The sequence below is a fragment of the Carlito syrichta genome, unplaced genomic scaffold (assembly GCF_000164805.1).
Source record: "Carlito syrichta isolate Samal-C Ts95f unplaced genomic scaffold, Tarsius_syrichta-2.0.1 Scaffold315407, whole genome shotgun sequence".
In the NCBI taxonomy this organism is placed as follows: domain Eukaryota; kingdom Metazoa; phylum Chordata; class Mammalia; order Primates; family Tarsiidae; genus Carlito; species Carlito syrichta.
In genome coordinates, this window is record NW_007259503.1 from 1936065 (window position 1) to 1960077 (window position 24013).

The 24013-nt window shown below is 35.2% G+C and overlaps 1 protein-coding gene across 1 annotated transcript in view; it reads right to left on the reverse strand.

Annotated features, from left to right (window-relative positions):
• The window catches only part of HMCN1 (hemicentin 1), a 467592-nt gene that overhangs the window by 237564 nt on the left and 206015 nt on the right, over positions 1-24013 (reverse strand). Inside the window, exons 12-16 of the mRNA XM_008072785.1 lie at positions 18657-18798; positions 17088-17215; positions 14336-14449; positions 9566-9724; positions 2366-2560 (exon numbers count right to left, since the gene is read on the reverse strand). Coding sequence (XP_008070976.1) covers positions 2366-2560; positions 9566-9724; positions 14336-14449; positions 17088-17215; positions 18657-18798 — 738 coding nt within the window. The remainder of the gene's footprint in view (positions 1-2365; positions 2561-9565; positions 9725-14335; positions 14450-17087; positions 17216-18656; positions 18799-24013) is intronic.

The window sequence follows — 24013 nt, forward strand, 5'->3', positions numbered from 1 at the left end:
CAGAGTTACAGAAGAAAAATGATCCCACGTCCAGAATGATTTCTGAAGATCCCACTGGATATTTATAAATTTGATTACTTTGTTTACAACTACATGAATCGATAGCCTAATGTTATATAAGTAGCAGAAAGTACGTGAGCAATAATGATCTATTATTTTATAAAGTCACTTCACCAGCTTGGAGTTTTTAAGTCATCAGTCCCATACTCCTATATCAGTCTGCATTTGAGCTAGTGAATACACGTTGTATATGCATACTGCGTAGACAATACTAGACTAGCTACATATTGAAACAGAAATTATTTTAATGTAAATTACTTTCCCTTATTTTCCTTTGTACAACATTTTAGGTATTAAAAGGAGTGTGGTTTTGTCTTGAACAATAGGGAAGGCAAGAGAAGATTTTATTTATTTATTTATTTGAGTTGGAGTCTCACTCTGTTGCCCAGGCTGGCAAGAGAAGATTTTAGAGGAATGATTGCAATCTTGTAAATATCTTAACTGAAATAAGCAGCTTAAGCTATTTATAAGATTTGAATGGAATACATACAGCTTTCCATTATGAATAGCTCCATACAATCTCAGACACAGAGCAACGACTAAATTTCTGCTCCTCGGTTAACTATATATATCTAATTGCAGAATTGCATCTGGTAAACTCAAGCAGTGTCTACTCTAAGCAGTAACAAACATTCATTTGAAAATGAAAATTCAGCAAGTCACCTGGTTAATAAGTCATGCGTTGGTTCTAACCAAGATTTTTCTTCATATCAACAATTCCTGGGTTAATTAGTGTAGAAATACAGCGTACTGCTGAGAGCTAAACTTCTAATCATGAATTTCCTTCCAGACAATGTAATTTAGACAATTGGGCAACTGTTGCTCAATATATTGGCCTATTTTTTTCTTTCGTTTTCACCTCCTCTAATCAATGTGTTTTCAGGTCTCATTCTTTTTTCCCCTGTGGGTAGTTTTTCCTCACCACCATCACCCTACCTGTGTAATTATTTGAGCCTTCCCATTTTTTCCTTTCTTCATTTCTTCTCCAATCTTTCAGAGTCATTATTCTGAAACAGTACTTTTATGTACCTTTTCCTGCCTGTGAAACTCTGAGGGAGGCTCTCTAATTTCTACCTTATCAAGTGTATTTCTTCACCTGGTATTTCGGGTCCTGCACAATCTCACCCAATTTCATGCATACTTCCCAGTAGCTACTGTTGTGACCATCCACTCAGACAGTGAATTGCAAAATACATGAGTGAGGGACTCTGTATTTGACTTTTGTCTTCACCACGGAGCCTAGAAGAGAGCTGAATACTCAAATACTTGGGTTTGGTTGTTTGTTTTTAATCAGGGTGTCTGTCACACTGTCACCCACGCTGGAGTGCTGTGGCCCGATCACGGCTCAAAGCAGCCTCAATCTTCTGGACTCAGGCGATCCTTCTGCCTCAGCCTCCTGAGTACAGGCACAGGCTACCTTATCCGCTTTTTTGGAGAGGTCTCACTATGTTGCCTATACTGGGCTCAAGCTCCTGGGCTCAAGCAATTCACTTGTCTCAGCCTCCTAAAGTGCTGGGATTTCAGGTGTGAGCCACATTGTTATCAGTTTAATTGTGTCTGGAAGCTTCGGTGGCCAATGCACATTTAGTATTGTTAATTAACTTGGAAATAATAACTATCCCCAAATTCCAATTATTTCCTAAACTCAATTAATGCTTTTCCTCCTCTGGTGCCGCTATGCAATTATTCTTAACTTTATTTGAAAAAATACAGTGTTTTCAAATATCTGAATACTGAATAGCTTATAAGTAAAATTTTTGGATAACAGGGTATTTGACTTTTTATTTATTTATGTATTTATGTATTTACGTATTTATTTATTTATTTATTTTGCAGGGTTGGAGGAAAACTCTTGCTTCAGGTGGAGACAACTTTTAACCAAGGAGTTTTCATAGCAAGCCTGTTCATGTTGTTATGTACTGTGGCCAAAGATAAATAATTAACTGACTACTAGTAATATTTTACCTCTCTCTTTACAGCAATTGTTACAAGAGTAAGCGAAATGTGACCACTTATCTACCTAGAGGCCCAGGTGACTTTACTTGCAATAAGAAACGATGAGGTATAAAGAAGTCATAATGCTTCATAAACCCTTATGACACATGACATACATTTGAATAAAATATAATTCATTTATGACAATTCTCAAATATAAAAAGTCAGTACTATTTTAAAGGAAATGCAATGAATACAAAATATGTTGGCAATATTAATTCATTATTTTAAACAGCAATACCTACGTATAAAACATGAATGTATAATATAAATGTACATATTTGTATGAAATATATTTCCTTTAACCTACTTAAAATAAAGAGAGCTCCTGTTCTTAGTTGCCTGATGGAACTAACTGAAAAAGGTCTTGAGAAAATTGGCATGTTGTCTAATCTTCGCCACTTGATCTTCGGTTCTGGATAACCTTGAACATAACAAGGTAATGTCACATTTGAACCAATTTCCATAGACACATCAGCAGGTTCTTGTATGAAAACTGGAGGTGCTGGAAGATAGTAAAACCAAAAAATATCACTTTTGTTGTAGTGCACAGGTACTTTAAATATAAATTTAAATACTAAACTGTCAACAGATTGAATTTGAATTAAATCATTGTTCATACAATGATGTAGATTTACCCCAGAGTTATTCTTGTCTAGCATAGAAATAGCAGGCATTTCTTTTTTGTTTTATACATGAATAGAGACACTTAGACATTTAATCATTTCCTTAAAGTGACAGATGATAAACAGTGGTAATTTAAATCAAAATTGCCTTAAATAAAAAGAAGTTTCCATTCTTGGAAACTTGTTTTCAATTTTAATTTATGTCATACTATTTGCTTTCAATTTGTTTTCAATTTTAGTTTATGTCATACTATTCAAACCTTAAAATGATCTTATAAATAAGCAGGTCATGCAATAAAATATTTTTGACATTTTCCACAGCTTACTCCCTTTGGCTTAGTTTTAAAATAAAGTTAATATACACCAGAGTTCATTCTTCAGCAATCATTACATAACAGGCTAACACTATTTACTTCTAAAGTATATCTTTATTCCATGTCACATTCTTGCTTCTCATATTGTTCACAGCTTTGAATGAGAGAAATCTAAGTTTGAGAATCAATAATACATATTAAAGTGACAGTATGTGATACTTGATAAAGAGAAAATGGAGAATGCTCAATATCCTTGAGCTAGGAAATGATTAAGAAATTATAAAAACTGTAGACAAGAAGGCTACAGATATCCACAAAATTCAGATAACCATGGACGCCAGGACAAAGAGAAATACACAAGAGGCACACTTTGGAATACAGGAAGGCAATACAGAGAGGATACTGTCAGTAAGCCCAAACAGATGAGGCTCTCAGTGTGTCCCAGAGTCCCCTGAGTAATGATGTCTGAGGCATCAGGCAGGGAGAAATATATAGGGTTCTACTGGAGGCAATGAATGAAGCCTGCTCATATAAGACTCCAAGGGGAAGTACCTAGAGAGAACTCTTTGATAAAGTCAAGGTTAAATCTTGGCTAGAAATGACAACTATCAGAGAGTCGGGGATTATGCCAAATGCTTTCTATAAATTATCTCATTTAATCTTCAAAATATTCCTATGGAGTAAGTGTTATGATGATGATGTTATAGATGAAAAAACTGATAGTTAATTTGCTAAGTGTCACATGGGATTAAAATACAGGTCAATAAAACTTGAGAGCCACAATTCTCTCATTTTATCAATTTCCCTTTTCCTATGGGTCCTACAACTGCTCTTAGTCATACTGTTTAGCAGACTAAAAAATGACCACAAAGATCACTTATTTTCTTCTTAGATGAATTCTGGAGCTTGAATGTACAGTTGTCTTCTAGGCCTTATTAGTGCTTTTTTAGCCTGGAATAAAGAATCTCCTGTAACTTTGCAGACTTATCTCCTATTATTTCCATTTATGGAAAATACTTCTCTTGCTCTTCCTCAAACAATGGCTGACCTTTCTCATATCAGTACATGTGTTATTACCATTCCCCTTTGAGTGTAATGTCTGCTGTTGATCTCTGGCTATTGAAATACTGACAATTCTTTAATCTGGTTCAAAATGCTCCTCCTCTATCATGCCATTTCTTCTCATCTGAGATAGACAAGCTTTCTTTCCTCTCTGAAATTTCAGAGAGCTTGCTTTTCCATTTTCTTGGCAAATACCACATTCAGCCTATTATTGGAATATATGTTTGGGTTTTTTTTTTCCCTACAGAGTTAATATTTGTAAACATTTTTATCCTTTACAGCAGCTAATATAGTACTGCGTGCATATTTATGGACACTAATTATTTGTGAGTGAATTACCAAATCGATAAGAAAATGCTTCAATACTAACCCTGTGTGTGTGTGTATGTGTGTGCGTGTGTGCATGTGCGTCCAAGTGTATATGATGATGACAACCTTGACCAGTACATTTGAACTTTCACTTTGGAAAGAAACATGATGATTTCAGAAGCCCTCTTATTTATGTATTGAACTTAAACAAAATTAAATTAAGTATTCCAATTGAATAATATGCTTTTTAAAAGAAGTGGTATATCTGTGTTTAGATTTTTCTTAATCTATATGAAATTTGATTTATAAAATAGGGAAAATGAATATATGCAACATAGTTTATAAAATAACTCAAAACTTGCTTATCCTAAGTTTATAAGACCTAGTTATTTTTTTCTGGATAAACAGAAGTCATTTTGTAAAGCAAGTAGCTTTTCTGAAATAGGGAGGTTACATTTAAAAGTCTCAGGATAAGCCGGGCTCGGTGGCTCAGCCTGTAATCCTGTGCCTTTCAGAGGCTGAGGTGAGTGGATTGCTTGAGCCCGCGGGTTCGAGACCCGCCTGGGCAGGCAAGACCTCATCTCTACAATAAATAAATAAAAAATTAGCCAGGCGTGGTAGCGCGTGCCTGTAATTTCGGCTACTCGGAAGGCTGAGGCGGAAGGATCGCTGGAGCCCAGCAGGTCGAGGCTGTGGCGGCCGGGAGCGGCCACTGCACTCCAGTCTGGGCGACAGAGTGAGACTCCAACTCAAAAAAAAAAAAAAAGTCTCAGGATATGTTATACTGAGAGTATAGGCAGGTGAATGTACTGATGGAAAGACAGTAACTTCCAAATACGCAGAAGCCTGGGATCAACCAAGTACTTGGAAGAAAGCCCAGTTTACTGACACATTAAGATACAGGCATGAGTGAAAATGAAAATAGATTTTAATTTTCAGAAGAAAACCAAGAACAAGCCGGTATATATATATATAAATAAAAAGATAAGTAAATCTCAGGTTGTACCAACAAAACTCAACGAAGACAAAATAAGTCATCTGTTGTGAAGCAGCTTTGGGAACAACATCAGACAAAAGACAAGCACTGGGTCAAGAAATGAATATACGTACTGTTAACAGAACACAAGGCAAATGAGAATACCAGGCACTAGACAGCCAGCCAAGATAGCATCAATGACAAGCAAACCTCGAAAATGAAGCAACTCCTAACTCAGTCAAGAAGCTTTTTAAATACTTCCTACTCCTGAATGTGGCCAACATGAATGCCAAGTGAATTTCATTGGGTGGATGGTAAACAGATTAAAGACACTAGGGGGAAAAGAGCAGAAGAGTGGTATAGTGTATGGTGCTTGTACAGAGGAGCCCACTAATTGGTTTCAAATGGCAGCTCTACTATTGCTTTGTCTGCAAGCTTGGGAAAATAATTGTACCTACCCCAGTTTAAATGTCCCCACAAACAAGAAAGAGATAATAACGTAATAACGTTTCCTATCTCATGTTGTTAAAAGAAATAATCTTTATTAACCATTTAGTATATAGTAGTCACCCAAATAGTAACTATCATTAAGCATAAAGAGTCTAGAGTTAATTTATTAAATCTCTGGTGTGGAGTTTAATTTCGATTTTGGCTTTTTCATATAGTCTGTTAGTATAATAATTAACCTAAGTATTTATGTGTAAGTACACTGCGTTCTGCACAGTGTACAGCTTTGTTGTCACTTACACATAGATATGGCTGTGTGTGTACATTATCTTGAAAATATAAAAAGCACAAACAGATAGACCATCTTGGTCTAAAAAATTATTCCATAAAATTGTTCTAGTTCCCTTGAAGACAATTAAATATATAGATGCCCATATGGCAACTCTTACCTTATTTTAGTCAGAGAATTTCTTTCCTAAAATAACTAGACACATTGTTTTGGTTCTACCAAATCACAAAGCATGAAACCAGAGCCTAAGACACAAACACTCTGTGGTGTGGAATGCTACAAATAAAATTGCTGCCAAACCAATTTTTTGTTTGATGTAGCCAATCTCCTTTTCTTCCAAATGACTTCATGATTCACTATCCCTTTTTACAAAGGGTAAAAAGAATTGCTAAGTTTCCCCGTTGATCTAAAATGTTCACAGTTTAAAGCCATAACAATAATCAATAGGAAAAAGGACACTCACTATAAAAAGCTAGAATGCAAAAATAATATTAATTAGTCTTTTCATTACTTTTTGATCTATTGTTGTTGATGTGAAGTAATATGCCCACAAAAACAATCTGAAAGTCTAAATAGCTATGTGATATGGATAAAAACTTGTTTTTCTTCTTAAGGCATAAGCTACTTAAATTTATGCCCAATAGTTTTGGAGCTCAAATGAACAATTTTATGCACTATTAAGCTTAGTGCTTAACTTGTCTCAAGCCCCTTTTTTTTAAAAAAAGTCAGATTAAAAGTGTAACTTTCACATTAAAAGTCCAATGTTTAATCTTGAATACTATGTTGGTATTATACAGACATTTCTATATTATTTTTCAATATTCAAAGAGTCAGAATGATCACTTAACTTGTGAAGTTAACATTCATCTACTTGATATGTGTTGCACTGAAGTGCTTTCAGGGAACAGCAGTAATGGCTGACATGCTGAGTGTACATGGGTGATGTTTCATTTTATCTTTACAACCAACCGATGAGGTAGGTAACATTTATATCCTTAAACTTTATATATGAGAAAAGTCAAGCAGAAAACTCACTCTCTCTAAAGAGTCCATCATTCCCTTAACAACTATATAAATTCTGGGAAAAGTTTTAATTTGTAGTGTGTTATTATCGTAATACCGTAAGAAAAGGATTGGCAGGAGAGGGAAACTGCCAGGGTGGGGGTCAGGATTGGCAGTAACGGGAATCTGCTGGGGAAGGAACACACCTCATCAACAAAGGCACCTGCATAATGAACATTTGTATACCTAACCCTGAATTGTACCCCACACCTTTAAAAAAAAATTTTTTTAATGAAAAAAAAATTTGTAGTGTGTTTGCCTTAAAGCCTAGTAGTGATAAACCATCATCACTACAACTGTGATTTGTATGGTTCTTGCATTTACATCTTACATCTGCTTGAACATAAAACAATAGCTTTATTTGAACAGACTAAGTCTAACCAACCATTGTGAGCTACAATGAGAAGGTAAATGGTGAATAAGGAAATAATTAAGGCATAACAGAAACAAGAATGGTGCTGACTTTAATACTAAGTTATTTGGCAATTGTTAACAATGGTCAAGGTTACAGTAAACAAACAATTCCATTTTTGTTAATGGTTCTATCAGGACAACTACTGGAATAAAAGTTGAGAAAACCATGTTTTAGAAAGGGTCATGGACAGTGAAGATCTTGAATATGAGTGAAGATATAACAAAGTTCAGTTCAGTTCAAGGAATGAAGAGTAAATATGAAACATTTGTTGGGAGGTTTCCTGATCCAATGCAAATCACCCCAGCACAGAGAGCCTAACCCTTATATGGGGTATCACTAAACAGAAGAAAGAACCTGGAAATTCCAGAAGCTAACAAAAAGATTATCAAGAAGGCAGTAAGTGAAGACGCATGTGTAAGATTCTTAGATTTCCTACAAACTTTGAGAGGGCTAAGGATGTCACTATATTTGCACTGAGAACAATTACTGAGGTTGTTTCTCTCTTCCTCTAGAGCTAGACAACTTTAAAAGAACGTTGGGTAAATAGGAAATATCTATACAGGAAGGAGGGAGAAGTAGAACTAGAAAATTTGAGAATTTAAATGTCATACTCGGTATATTTCTTGAAAAAAAGAATTATGTTCCTAGTGACCCTCTTCATTTAGGCTTCACATTTATAAAAGCACACTGTGTTTAACACTCTGTGGGTAGATTCAGAGATACCCTCCACCCAGAGATTCCAATCTTATTTTTAAGGCATTTCTCTTAATAACCACAAAGTTTAGTCATGGTTCAAACACATTTTGCAGCACCCTAGACAGATTCTATGGCGGACTTTGTGGTCATTTCCAGCTTTGTTAATTCTACCCAAGGCCATAATCACCAAGAATGCAGAGTGTTCACCAGACAAATCAATGTGATTACAAAAAAAAAAATCCCAGGAAGAAAAAATTTAGTTTACATAAACAAAATATCAAGCTTAGAGGGCCATAACTTTCATTTAAAGGTTTAAGACAGAACTAAAATGTTTTGTGTTACTATATTCTTTTAAAACAGTGCATTTTCTTTACAGCTCCCAACTTTTGTTAAAAAAAACAGTTTTGGCATAAAAACTGTCATACATAAATAAAAATACAGTACAATTTAATGAAATGTCATATTTTATAAGTTTTAAGTGGTACAAATGTTTAATTAACTGTTAAAATTAAGTTGCCAGGTTCTTTTTCATACAAAATGACCTCTGTTTTATTTTGTATGTTACCACATTGTGTAGAGATTTATTTTTTCAAAGAGATGCAAAATAGACAAAGGAGAGAGGACCAATTCTTCTTGAGTAACCCAAATAGAATTGCCATGCACACACTGCATCCTTCACATTGTGATTGACATTTATTTGTAGTTAGTACTTTGTTTTATACACTGGGAAGTAATTGCTAGTGGGGTTTTTTTGTTTTGTTTTGTTTTGTTTTTTAAGTAAAAGCATAATCTGCTACCTTTGCTGTCATGAACATCTCCAAATTGTGGACTAATGCCAAAGTCTAATTTCTGGCCTCCAGATGCTAATACTTAGAAATCTGATAGCAGAAAGGATGACTCCTGATAGGTAAAAGACAATATATGACATACAGGTGAATACTATATCCTCTGACAATTTGAGTTCCAATATCCAGGCTCTGTACTTCCCCAGATCTGTGACCTTGATCAAGTTGCTTAGCCTTCATAAGCCTAGTTTTCTTATCTATATGAAAGAGATAATGACGGGCTATTCCTCTTAGGGTTGTTATGAAGGTTTAATGAGATAATACATATAAAAGTTCTTCACATCGTAAATGGTATATGGAAAGCACCTAGTCAATGGTAACTACCATTACTATATTAATAATCCAAAATGTTCATTCTATTTTTGCCATTCTGACAAATATTTCTACCAAACTGTTTCCAAGTTATTGAACATGAAAAAGTAGCAGATCAAGTTCAAGACAAGTTGGTCTATCAGATCTGGATGCTTACAGCCAACATCCAGCGTTATCTTGCCAGTTGCTCTGCCAGCATCATTGATGGCTACACAGGTATAATCACCAGCATCCAGATCTTGAGTTTCTTGAATCTTCAAAAGCCCCAACAGAGGATCAATAATGAAGAATGTTGAGGGCCTCAACTCAAGGTCTCCTAATTCAAAACAAAGGGGAGAACATTAAACATGAAAGGTTTACATTGTTTACCCAGCTATTGGTTTGATTTCAAAATTTCTAAATAAAATTGATGGCAAAGTTTTTCGATACAAGTGTCTGGCACAACAGACACTTTCTATACCCTAAAATCTTAACCTGTAATGAGTTCTGTACAAATACTTCCTATTTATATTTGTGTATGTGCCTAAATAAATAAGAAAAAACTCTTTGAAGCTAGGTTGGGAAACTGAGAAAGGTCACCATGGTTTTATTAGGAACAAAGGGAATAGGAAGATGAGGGCTGAAAGGAGGTTTCTACCATCTTTATGGCAGGCTTCGTTTCAGTTACTCAGAAATGCTTGAGAGACTAGAGGTATTCTTTGTTTAGCTAGTGACCAGCACTTCAAATCCCCGAAGAACCTTTTATATGAAGGCAGAGAGTGCCTCAACACAGCTGTAACTTAGATTGGCTTTTCCTTATTCTCTCCCCTTCTCCAGGGTGTCTTCTCTCCAAAGAATGAAATTAATCAGGATGACCAGTATAATTTAAAAAGTACATAATAACATTGAATGTTTAACGACAGTTCAATGTCCACATCTTGCTTGCTTGTTTTTGAAAGGCTGATATCAAATATATCTAGGAGCTAGTGTTTAATTCTCTAGGACACACTGCAAATAATACCAACCAACAGACCCAGGGCAATTCTTTTTCTGTTTATGTAATTTCCAAAGGAGAGAAGGGAAAAGGAACTCTAATTTAAAAAAAAAAAAAATATATATATATATATATATATATAAATATATATATATATATGCAACCAATTTTCAGTTCCAAAAAACAAAGTATTTTTCAGCATTTCAACATTTAAAACCCCAGTCATCCTTTTAAGCTTGCTACTACATACCACGTGAGAATGAGAACAGCAACTAAAACTGTGTCCATGTGCCTCTGAGAAATCTTTATAAATAAAAGCAGATGATGTTGACATAAATTTTCCTCCCACCAAGGGAGAATGCAATGTGACCTTGTTGTTCATCAAGTACTAAAATATTTGGATTAGGCAGGGTACAGTGGCTCAGGCCCATAATTGCTGCACTTTGGGAGGCCAAGGCAGGAGGATTGCTTAAGCCCAGGAGTTTGAGATCAGGCTAGGCAATGCTGTGAGACTTTGTCTCTACAAAAAAATTTTAAAAATAGACGAGTGTGGTGATGTGTCTGTAGTCCAAGCTAGTCGGGAGGCTGAGATAGAAGGACTGTCTGAGCCCAGGAGGTCCAGGCTAGGATGAGCCATGCCACTGCACTCCAACCTGGGTACTCAAAAATGTATATATGTTTGGACTAAAATGCATTTAGATCAGAGGACATACAGGCTGAAATAAAGACCTTTTAGCTAGATTTTTTTTTCAAAATAAAAAATGCTTAAACAACAGCAGACATGAAACAAAATATAAATTGGAAAATAGGAGTTCAATCAAGTTTACATTGTGATCACATTTTTATACCCTCTCCTTTTTTGATTTCCACTGGAAAATTAAAATCAGAAACCATAGACAAATACATAACCTTTCAGATAGAAATGAAATAGGGATTTTTTTACTTTCAATATTAGATAAGATTAAAAGAATGTTATGTATGGTGAAATACATACATACTCCTGACATCTATTCTAGAATTTATTCATTTATTATTTCAACCATTATCACTGAGGAGGAGTCCCTTTCTGCTGCAGTTTAAATTCAGTCCTGGCCTCCATGGGCATAAAGACATACGAACATAAAGAGCCAGGCATGGTGGCTCATGCCTATAATCTCAGTACTTTGGGAGGCCGAGGTGAGAGGATTGTCCCAGCCCACTGGTTTGAGACCAGCCTGGACAACTTGGTAAGACCTCATCTCTACAATAAATCAAAAAATTAGCCAGGCGTGGTGGTGCATGCCTGTAGTTCCAGCTACTTGGAAGGCTGAGGCGTAAGAATCTCCTGAGCCCAGCAGGTCGAGACTGCGGCGGCCGTGACCATGCCTCTGCACTCCGATCTGGGCGACAGAGTAAGAGTCCTACTCTTAAAAATTATTGGAGACCCCAGTGAATTTGCATTTTTGTGGATTATATTTATTTGTACTGTATTTAGCATTTTAAAAATCAAACTGAGTAATTTAAAGATACATGCATTCACTTATTTTATAATAAACTAATGACATTTTAACAAAATGAACATAGTTTATTAAAAAGTTATATTTTCAAACCAAGACAAATTTAGTGAGAAGAGTGGCACTGTTTCACATGTTTACAAATCTCTATAAAGTCTAAGATCTAGTATAATGGAAGACAGCTGAATGCTCATCTTAGCTTCTGCTTTTACTCTACTGGATATCACACATCAAAAAGCCCCCAGAAACTCCATTATTCACTTGTGGACAATCAGAGTGAAAAAGACAACATCCTAGCATTATTACAAAAATAGTTGTAATCTCATGGATTCCCTGAAAGGATTGTGAGAACCCCCTAGAGTCTCCAAACCACCTTTTAAGAACAATTGATCTAAACAAACAAACTCAATTTCTTGAATATTTTACCACAAATGTTCTTTTCATAAGATTTTAACAATGTCTCTTATACTCCTTAGAATCTACTTTATGTTCCTCATTTCTAAAAAGGAAAGATTTAAAGGCATAAAGAAAAAGATATTTTAATGATGGAAGTGGGAACTCTTCCCCTTCACCCCTATGGTTTTGATAAGGTAGAATTTTCCTAACCTCCCTGGTATCTTGTCCTCAGCAGAGATGGGACAGGATGGAATACCTGTCCCCAGCCCCCTCCATTTTGAATCCAGTCAGCATGCAGAGGAGTTTGTCCCCTAGTTTTACTCTTGGTGGTCCTGACTCTATTTATGTAGTCAATTGTCTGCCTGTGACTGGAAGGATATGTAAGCTGTCCTGGATCTGGGTTCATGGTAGCTCTGCGTGCTATTGATGGACAATGGTAACATATCTTACAATATGGTTTATCAATACCTAATGCCTATATTCTATATCCATTGGTTCATAACTTGAATAGGAAAACAGTATGCTCTTTACTGAACCCACTGGACTATAATATCTATAATTGAGAGAAGAAACTGATAGTGGATTCTAGAATCTTCTATGTGGCAGCTGGATGGCTCTCTACCTACTCCTTTGGTTTCCAAGCTATTTGTGGGGTCAAGAATGGGAGGAGAACTAATTTATTATTCAGAAGTATAGTCCCAATTTTAAGCAATAAAGGACTCTATGTAACTCTGTTAGATACAGGTAGAAAAAGCAGTATGTTCCAGTACTTTTTTAAATTCTTATTTTTGTCATAAACTACTAAATAACATCTAAAGTAAAGAAATACTATCTCTATAACACATCTTCTGAATGTACTTAATTATAATGTGAATTTAAAATTGATATCTCTTTCATTGGGAATTCAAAGATTTAAGTATTTTAAATAAGTGGAATTAGCTCATGATAACTGAAATAAACCTGGTTAAGAGACAAATCCAGAAATGCTTTCTTATCAGAGAAAACATATAGACTAAAAACCTTTTAACATGGAAAACCATGAAAATGGCACTATTTCCTGTTCCCCTCCTTGTTTTTGATTTATATTATTTAAAAGTATTTGTTTTCTGCATAAAGGCTCTTTTTCACCTCATGTTCCCCAAGAGTTTGAACCTGAGGTGAATTCATAATTTTATGATTATGAGATCAACCTGTTGCTATGGAAATGTCTGTGATTTAACAAACAGAATCATAACAATAGTCCTTTGTCCTATTTAGCATTTTTCATCTGAAGATTAAAAAGTATTTTGCAAACAGCATCTCAATAATCCTAGCAACCTCCCTGACAGAATGTTTGCAGGACTTTTTTTCTTTTTCTCATAAGTTGGAACAACTGAAACAGAAGCAGAAGCAGAGTTTTTTCCACAGATATCTACTGTCAGCATCTAAGCCTGGATCAAGAGCCAAGTATATTCTCACTAAGGCCAAGTGTTACATGACTGTTGTTTTATTATAGAATCACAATTTTATTAAAGATTACACAGAGGTGTAATCTTTATGCTGCAAACATAAAAATTTAACTTCTATACTTGATATGAGCATCCACCATGCATGATGAAGCTATCCAATATATACATTTGTCTTTCAATTACCTGTAAACTTCAATGTGTGTATTTATTTGAGCACTTTAAAGGAAGCATCCTTGAGAAGCTAGAAAACTTTTCTATAGTGAAAGCCATCATCTCTAAGAAAAGTGAAACAAAACCAGTGCAGCTATTTTAAACATTAACCGAGTATTCTTGGACAATTTTCTATAGGAAACGATCCTAAACTAACAAAGAGAATGTTCAGCTGGATTAGCAAAGGCGAACTTTTCCTGCTTTGATTTTCACAGTCCTTTAATCCATACCAGATGTCAAATCCTGAAATTCGGAGTTCAGAATTTTGAATTATCATCTCCAGTGAGATCATAAACACATTTTATGGGGCTGCTAAGTCACACATCAAAACAAATTTTTAACAAATCATCTTTAAAAAAAGAAAACCAAACGAAGTGACCCAGACACAAATATACTTATTAATGTACCTTTGAACCATTTAACTTGAGGTGGAGGAACACCAGAGGTTTTGCATTCCATAATTGTTGTATCCCCAAGGGCAACCAAGAGCTCACTCTGAACTACAATCAACTTTGGGGCTTCTGAAAAAGAGAAAATAACACACAAATGGTCCACATCTAGCACTAGACCACATGGACCTTGCTTATGTTTACTAAGTAAACCAACAAAATAAAAAAAAAATCAGAATTTATGTTTGTGTCTATTTCAATGTTTACAACCAGAAAGAAACTCATATAATGTTCATCTGCATAGATTAGTGTGATAAAAAGATTTTTAAGTTCAAAAAAGGAGATATTAGACAAAAATGACTACAACCAAAAATAATTATGACAAAACAAAACCCAAACAAATTTAGAAAACTGCAAAGCAGTTATAAAAAAAGAGGTAGGTAAGGAAATACAAAACTTGGAAAGCAAAATAAATCTTCTAGAAACAATATTACGAACAGAGGGATAATTGTAAAAAAATCTGGTCAAAAGAGGGATAATTAGCCGGGCTCGGTGGCTCAGCCTGTAATCCCGTGCTTTGGGAGGCTGAGGTGAGTTGATTGCCTGAGCTCGTGGGTTCGAGACCTGCCTGGGCAACTTGGCGAGACCTCATCTCTACAATAAATCAAAAATTAGCTGGGTGCGCGCCTGTAGTTCCAGCTACTCGGAAGGCTGAGGCGGAAGGATCGCCGGAGCCCAGCAGGTCGAGGCTGCGGTGGCCGGGAGCGGCCACTACACTCCAGTCTGGGTGACAGAGTGAGATTCCAACTCAAAAAAAAAAGGGATAATTAGATGGATGGCTACACTAAAACTCAAGGTGAATACAATCACAGATGAATTTGTCAATAACAATGACTTTGTGATTTTAAGGATAGTCATGTCTAACTACAGAGAGATATTTGCAGTCCGAGGCTAAAATTTGTCTCTATAAAAAGTAGAGTTGCCTAGTTTTGACTACTTTCCCCTGTGATGCCAACTCTAAATATCTTTCCTTCGCTCCGTTTGATTAACCCTCTTGCCTAATGGCTCCATTCATTCACACGTTTTAACTAGACATTTTAGGATTTCCTAACATCAACTGAGGTAACCTTAAATAAAGCTAAGTTAACTTTTCGAAGATCATGTCATTCCTCTGCTAGAAAACCTCCAGTGATTCCCACTGCTTTCAAAATTCTATTGTTTGTCTTTCAAAAATCATAAATTGGTACACAGCTTTCTTTTTAAACTTTCCCTCCATTAAACTCCCTCACTTATCACCAGGCATAGAGCTACACTGTTAGCCCCAAACACAACACACCTTACTCTTCTATCTTCTTGCCTTTGCTGAAGTGATTTCCTCTTCTTAAAATGCCCTTTGCCACAGCTCTTCAAATCCCACTCATTCTTCCAGACTGAGCTCAAATTCTGCTCCTTTGAGAAACTGTTGCTAATTTCCCAGTCAGAATTAACCTTCCTCTCCACCATCCTCCCAGCGAAGTACTTGTCTGTCAGCCTTGTTATATTTCGTTATGTATTTACCCCTTTTATGCAAGCCCTTAAGAGGTCAAGACCACATGACATAATGGGGATGGGATTGGCAATAGTGAGAATCTGCCGGGGGAGGGGGAGCACACCTCATCAACAAGGGTACATACATAATGAATACTTGTATATATAACCCTGAATTGTACCCCACATCTTTAAAATTTTTTAAATTAAATTTTAAAAAATTTACACCCCACAGTCTCTAGCACAGCATTTTATATACTGCATACCTAGAAACGCTTAATAAGTTACATATATATGTTGAATATTTTGGTTTCTATGTGAATGAACCACAATTTGTTTCCACAACACAATGTAGAATTCTGTTTTAACCACTTGTTCTGTATTCCCAACTGTTTGTTTCTTTCACAGATGAGTGTTCTGTGAACATTTTCAATTTAATTATCTCCAAATCTGAGCCCACTTTCCCTTCTAAAAGTATTCACTTGTGCCTTCCTCATTTCTATAATTGAGACCACTTCTTTTCAGGCTCTCAGGTTCAATATGTGTGACACTTTTGTTCTCTCTCACCTATATGCTCCAACTACAATTCTGTATCTTTATTATGGCTCTTTTCCATTCCTTCCTCTCTATGGACAGTTTCATTATCTTACTATGAATGAAGTAGAGTAAGAATGAGCAGAATGGTGGATTGCTGGCCATTAATTGCTTATAATTTATAACCTGGATCTGAGTATATGATACCTCTATCTTTTATTTAACTAAGAAAGACAAAATTAAATAGAAATATTCTACAAACAACTGCCATAAAGTACGCTTTCAATAAATGTTTCAGTTTGGAGGGGGGAAAATTAAGAATGCAAAGTGAAAATAATATTACATATAATTTTAAATGTACACAGAAAGTATAAAATGAAAATTGAGATGTTAGAAAGGATATATAATTTATTAATTTGAAAGTAAAATATTGCAGAGAACAGATGAACAGTAGAATAGAACACTATGGACAATCTAAAACTCTTCCATAACCCGGATGCTTCCTTATTTCTGTTGACTAATGAAGGTTTTCATTCCCTGAACTTTTAAATTAATTGCAATGCTTGACTTAATCAAAATGTGAAACCAATAATAAATTATACTAGTAGGTATAACTTATTACTAATATTGATTTTCAAAAAGGTACTTTAACATTGCCTAATGTGGTATTCATCCTATTTTAATTGCCTTTTAAACTGATTATACTTGCCAATATATCTGAGAGTAGAAGTCTGTTGAGCTGTTCCAGCTGAATTACTAGCCAGGCAACCATAGATCCCTGCATCTTTGGGAACTGCATTTCTGATATATAAGGTACCTTCTGAGGTCATTCTATACCTATGAGTAAAAAACAAAAAGAAAATATAATTCAAAATACCATAAGAATAGTATCAAATACTATACAGTCTTCCTTTAAAATATTTTATAATATTTTAGAGTTATATTTTTGGTGCTGGTTGCAGAAATGATTGACATCATCATCTTACAAGCAGACTAATAATAATAAATATAATAGTAATAATAATAGTAGATGCCATTTGTCCAGAACTGGCTGTACACCAGGAACTGCTTTAAGTACCTTACATCAAAATGTTTAACCTTCTTAACAAACCAATGAGTTAGATAACTGTTAGCATCTCTGTTTTACAGATGAGCAAAGAGGTTACAGAACTCGCCCAATGAAAGAACTGGAATTTGCACTCAGCAATCTCGCTCCATGTGGTGAATTGCTATACAAAAAGGTTCTTCAAAATGAAAACCTGAGAGATGCAATACTTCATGTCACACAGTGAATCAGGGATGAGTCTAGGAATAGCATCTGGCTCAGCCTGCTGGATCACACCTAAAACCTCCTCTTCATGCCAAACCCAGAGTAATGGAGGTCTAATGGCTGGAAACTCTTGTTTATGTTCCACATGTTTATTACACTCTCTGAGCATGAGAGGATTCAATGTCTTTTAAAAGCATCCAGCTGAATAAAACACCTCTCAATGTAGTACGGCAAATGTGGAAGTAGTTACAAAGACTGTCCACACACACTTCAATTAGAGCTACTGGTCTGTACTTGGCCTCTCTCTTCTGTTAAATCTAGGACAATGTCCTTAGTAGATTTGTTAAAACTATGTTTTATTTTACCCCACAAAAAGTTTATTGTACCCATTTCAATTACTCAAGTTAAACCAAGTACTACGGTGTTATGTTTACAACTTAAAGTGTTGGAAAGTATTTGGTCCCAGCTATTGAGTTCAAGACTTAATAACCTCAAATTCTATACATTTATCATTTATATTATTTTTTGACATTCCTAGCCTGTTTAGAAAATCTAAAGCTAGCCAGGCATAGTGGCTCATGCCTGTAATCCCAGCACTTTGGGAGGCTGAAGTGAAAGTGTTGCCTGAGCCCATGGGTTTGCGACCAGCCTGGGCAACATGGTGAGACCTCGTCTCCACAATAAATCAAAAAATTAGCTGGGAGTGGTGGTGCATGGCTGTGATTCCAGCTGATTAGAAGGCTGAGGCGGAAGGACCGAGGCTGCGGTGGCCGTGTGCATGCCACTGCACTCCAGCCTGGGCAACAGAGTAAGACTCCTACTCAAAAATATATATATATAAAAATAAAAATAAAAATTCCAAATTATTTTTTAAAAAGAAAATGTAAAGCTGTGGATTTTGGTCAAACCTCCCTTAATCTTAGAGATTTTATCAGATTAGTTTGGTCCAGAAAGTTCATCAATTTTTCTCACTCAGTAAGAACAATGAACATGATACAAACCCAGTACCTGTGTGAACCCACAATAAACATATCATTAAAGGTCCAGGTGATCTTTGGTTTGGGATAACCTGTTGCAGAACACATGATGGAGACCTCAGATCCTCCTATGAAAGACTGATTCTTGGGCATCACAGTGACTTTGGGTGGTTCTGCAAATAAAGAGAAACATATGTAGAGAAATGCCAATTTCTCTTGATGTTAGAAGCTTCCTCTGTTAGCAGATTTGTACACTTCTCACCACCACAACTTTATCGCCTTCCTCTATGGGGAACCTCCACCAAGTACATAGCAGGAAAGAAATCAATGGTAATGAAAACAAGGGAAATAAACTCTCTTTGAAAGTTAAATAAATTTGATCCTGATGTCACATTTCTGTGTCTTCACTGGTTACCATGAGACCCCTTTCTACTTTGCTTCCTCCAACTGACTTGCAGTTTCTGTCTGCTAATCTGGAACTTCCATATGAACCTGTTTCCAGGAAAAGTCTCTAGATACAGCTTTTGGCTCTTTCTGGACAGTGAATGCAGTTTTGGAGTCACACTTGTCCTGACTATGCTGTCTGTTTTGTTTGAACTGCTCTTTCTCTTTTTACTTATTAGATCATAACTGTATTGAGGTAGGAAACTATGTTGTTATATTATTCCATATTCCATCATATTTGATAGCATTTAAAAGTCCTTACATATCATGCAGAAGCTTGTATATAAAAGACACTTAAAACTTTTGATGGATTGCAGACCATTTCTAAACTGTAACTTGGCTCTGAATTGTAACACTGACAGTCCCTCTCAAGATCCTGCTAAACTGGCCATCTGACTTATGCCCATGGATTCACAGGACCTCAACTTAGCAAAAAATATCAGTTATTCAAACCTTCTCTTGCATTCCACGTCTATGGCAGGAAAAATTCTTTGAAAATAAAGCATTAAATTGGAAATTTATCATCAAAAACAAAATAATTATCTGAGATAATTCTGGGATGTTGAATATTTGGTCTAATCAATTATATGTTTTACCTCTGTATTACTACACAATAGTAACTAATCTTCAAAGATGGTACCATCAAGGAAATATTAAATTATTTTAATGCAAATGTATCCCACTCAATAAGATAAATGATAATCAATTCATTTGCAAAGTGTTTGAGACAGAGTCCAATGAGTATTAACGGAAATAAATTCATTCAATAACATCTATTTTTTTGCACAATGATAATGTGCCAAGAACTGTGCTAACTTGTAGGGATACACTGATGAACCAAACAGACATGCTGTCTGCTTTCCATTTAATTCAGTTTTTCCTATAAATGAAATTGAAAAGTTCAGTTAGCCTGTTTGAGCTGGATACATTTACGACATATCTTTACTATAAATTAGCCAGCAAAATGTGGCTTAGTTTCACTAAGAAAAATTAGCCTGAGGAATCTCTATATATTTGAAAGAGATATAAATTGTCCTGTTGGACTGCAGCAGTTACACAACTGAAGAAAGCTAATTAGTGCCTAATTGCTAGCAGCTTACAATTGTTCCCCACCCCCCCCACCTTTTTTTCCTGTCTACATTGTGATTTTCAAATTATAATCAAGTCTTTGAAGTTAACATTTAAAGGGATTTTCTAGCCTGTGGACTTGGTTGATAGCCTCATTACTCCATGGATTCTTCTTGATGAACACAGGACTAGAGAAATGCGTGAGGTCAATGGCAGACTGACCATGACCAGTAAATTCAAATCGTAATTCCATCTGGAGTTCATCAATTCTGAAATGCTGAAACTCTACACATGATGTAGGGTCTTGCAGATCATCTTCAGAGAATGAGGGGAGGAATGAACAGTTCTTTCTCTCTGGAGTTTATTGAAATCCATATTACTTCAGTTCCACCTTCCTAAAGTGAAATGCTTCTCATGTCTCATATTAACATGGGACTGCTGAAAAGATTCAGGCAGCTCTCAGATTTTTTGTCCAAACTTGGTGCCTTCCAATGGTGTTTGCCAGAATTGGCCTGACATCTTTCCCAGCAAGAATCCTACTGCTAGGCTCTGTAGTTCAGATATCAAAGTGAAAATAAATGTCAGTTACCCAAAACCAGGATGCAGAGAGTTAAAAGGTCATTGAACAAATTAAGCCTGGATATAAGGTGCTGCTCTAGGTCATGAAATAAGTCTGTGTGCAATATGCAGATGGGATGACATCATCCCACAGAAGGTGAGAAATTTACCGTTATCCTGGAAAGAATATTCTTGCTGATAAGATACTCAGAAAGAACAAGAATTGCATTGTCACCAAATAACAGTTGAATAAAGATGGTTAAAATGAGTCAGACTTTATTTAATCAGGTTAAATAAGGATTTAACAGCCTTCACTATAACTGCCAATTGTTATAATCAGTTGTTCATTTTTTTAATTCTTTGAAAAAAATCCTCATTTTAATAAACTAGTTTTAATGGAGCAAGAATATGAAATTGAAGAGCCACAGTTCAACTCCATCAATAAAATGATATCATTTGCCCACAAACAAACTCAATCTACATCTCTTGGTTTACAACCTAAAATTCCATTTTTGATACAAAAAAAATACTAAAGTTGGATTTAGAAGTCCAGAGTCCAATTTTAGGCATGGGGAGAAGTAATCTATTTTTACTTGAGATTTTCAATCTCATTTCACTACTACCATTATCATTATCATCATTACTATTAACATCACCACCACCATCACCATGAACAATCGACACTATCACTATCAATAACAACTTGCTTTTTATTAGTTGAAACAACGAGGACATAGCACTTTATTAGGTAATAAGGCATGAACTCATTATTTTTAAATTATAATAAAACATAATTTTTTATAATTTCTCACCACTCATAAAAGAATTAAAAACCATATATGATATTATGAATAAAAAACACCACTTTAAGAATTGCATGTTTTAATGCATTATTAGTGGTAAGGTTGGCAAAAATGAGTTATAAGTGCCCATGAAAACAGTCATCACTCTATCTATAAAGATGAGGGAAGAAGAAAAAAATCTTGCCGAACTCTCCTGGAAATTGCCAACATCATCTTCAAACTCAGGAGACATATTTCCTGTCAGCTGGATCTAATTTGTAGTTCTTGCACTTCTGGTAGAAAATTTGTTTTAAAAAAAAAACACTTAAGGATTTTTTTCTTCAGGGTGATATAATTATCACCAACAAATTCACCAGATATTGCTAATGATTTAATTACCTATGCTACAATTTACAATATTTTCCACCACTGGAATATTTAGAGTACTAAGGGAAATTTCTGTATGTTTTCATTTTTTGATCCAACAAACGTCTATTGAGTACTTACTATGTTTCAGACACTTTATGCCCTCTAAGATCTCACGGTATATTGTATAGAAAAGTATATTATGCAAAATTAGGAACTAAATCTCTTTCTAGTAGTCAGTTCATTGAAATACGAAGGTGGGCTAAGTGTATTGAGTGCCTAATGTGTGCCAGATACTTAACGCTAGACCCATCATTTATTTTCCACAATAATACTATGAATAAGTGGTATTGACATTTTACAGATATAGAAACTAACACACAATGGTTAAATAATTTGCGCTAAGGTGGAGCTGGTATTCAAATGCTGACCTTGCTGGCTTCTTGGTGTCTGTCTATGCCTTAATGGGAATAACAACAGTACTTACTTCACAGGGTTCTTATGGATTAGCTAAAGTAACATATATAAAACACTTATTATAATGCCTGGCATATGTAGGCAGTATGCAACTTTGCTATGACTATTAATATTCCATTATGCAGCAAAGCATGATAATGAATGGCAAAATAAAGCACTATAACATTTAAACTACATCTGTGCACGTGTACTATCTAGACATTTACAAATGAAACTTGATCACCACAATCCTCACACTTGCATATTCTATTTCAATTGCATAACCTACTTATAAATAATATTTATTATATATATAATTCTTCTGAAATTTGAGATGTTTCTAAATACATAGGATTTATTAGAAATTTCAAGAAAAATGGATAAAATTAGTTTTTTTCCATGTTTTACTGCTGGAAAAGAAAACATGATACTTACTACATTACCTGACACATGTTAAAAATGAGTTATGATGATATAATAACCATGTGGTTATGATAATATTAATTTCATAGTGAAGTAATACTGGTCACTAGAGACTTACTTCATCAACCATCTTGAGAAATATTTCCTTTTTATTGTAGTATTCTCTCTGGTGACATGGACTAATTAATGACAGGCATCCACCCTTCCTGATATCACAGAAGACAAATTAATACTCCTAATGTTCATACACAAATGCCATTAAAGAAGAAAGGAGACTTTGTCTGGCTCTTTGATTCCACGTGGCAGTATTTGACCACGGAATGTCAGCTACATACTGAATATGCTCAAATTGACCCAGGACTCCTATGTTGATTCAGCCTTAAAAATCCTCCTCATAAAGGAGCAACTAATGAATGAATAGAAATTTATCTCTATTGCCAGATAAATAGGAAAAAAATCTGTTTAAATCAAAACGTTAAACTCATACCATAGACATAAAAATCTGTCCCCTGCCACACTTACTTTAACTTTTACTCTGAAGTCTGACTAGTATAAGCATTTGAAAATTTAGTAGCCACTGTATCATCTTAAAAGTGACAAACTGCTTTATCCTGTTTTGTAAAGTTTTGCAAAACTCACTCACATGATACAATTTCTAAGCTGGAGTGAAATAATATAAACAATTCTTTAAAAATAGCAACTCTAGAAATTTTTCATGAGATAATTACCACATTTTGTTATAAAATAAGGCTTTAAATGCAAGCAGTAATATGTTGGCATGTGTTACAACTGGAAAAGAAAGTTCTGACATAATGAAATATAAAACTGCTGATGTGATTCAAATAACCCATTGAAGTTAACATGGAAACATGATTATCTATCACTACCTTCCACTTTCCTTCTCTAGGGTAGTGACCCAATACTTTCCCATAGTCTGTTACTGTTATTTCGAGGTTTATTCAGTAATTAAGGAATCACACATCTATTTGGTATGATTACGTTTTTTTCCTTCTGTGCAAGGCACTTTCAGTTAAAAAAAAGGGGGGGCAGAATGATATCGTGAAATACATGTTTTGTCTTTTTCCTATTTTCTGAAATACATCTCCTAACATCCTTGGAATCTCTGTAGTGAGAGCGCTGTCTTTTGTATGCTAATAGGATGATTGGTGGATGGGGGAGGGGGTCTCCAGATAGTTTTAGGATCACTAGAAAGCTCAAGGCATAATTAGAGGGTTGAGACTTTCAGCCTCACCCCCAAAATCCAGGGGGAGAGAGTGGCTGAAGGTAGAGT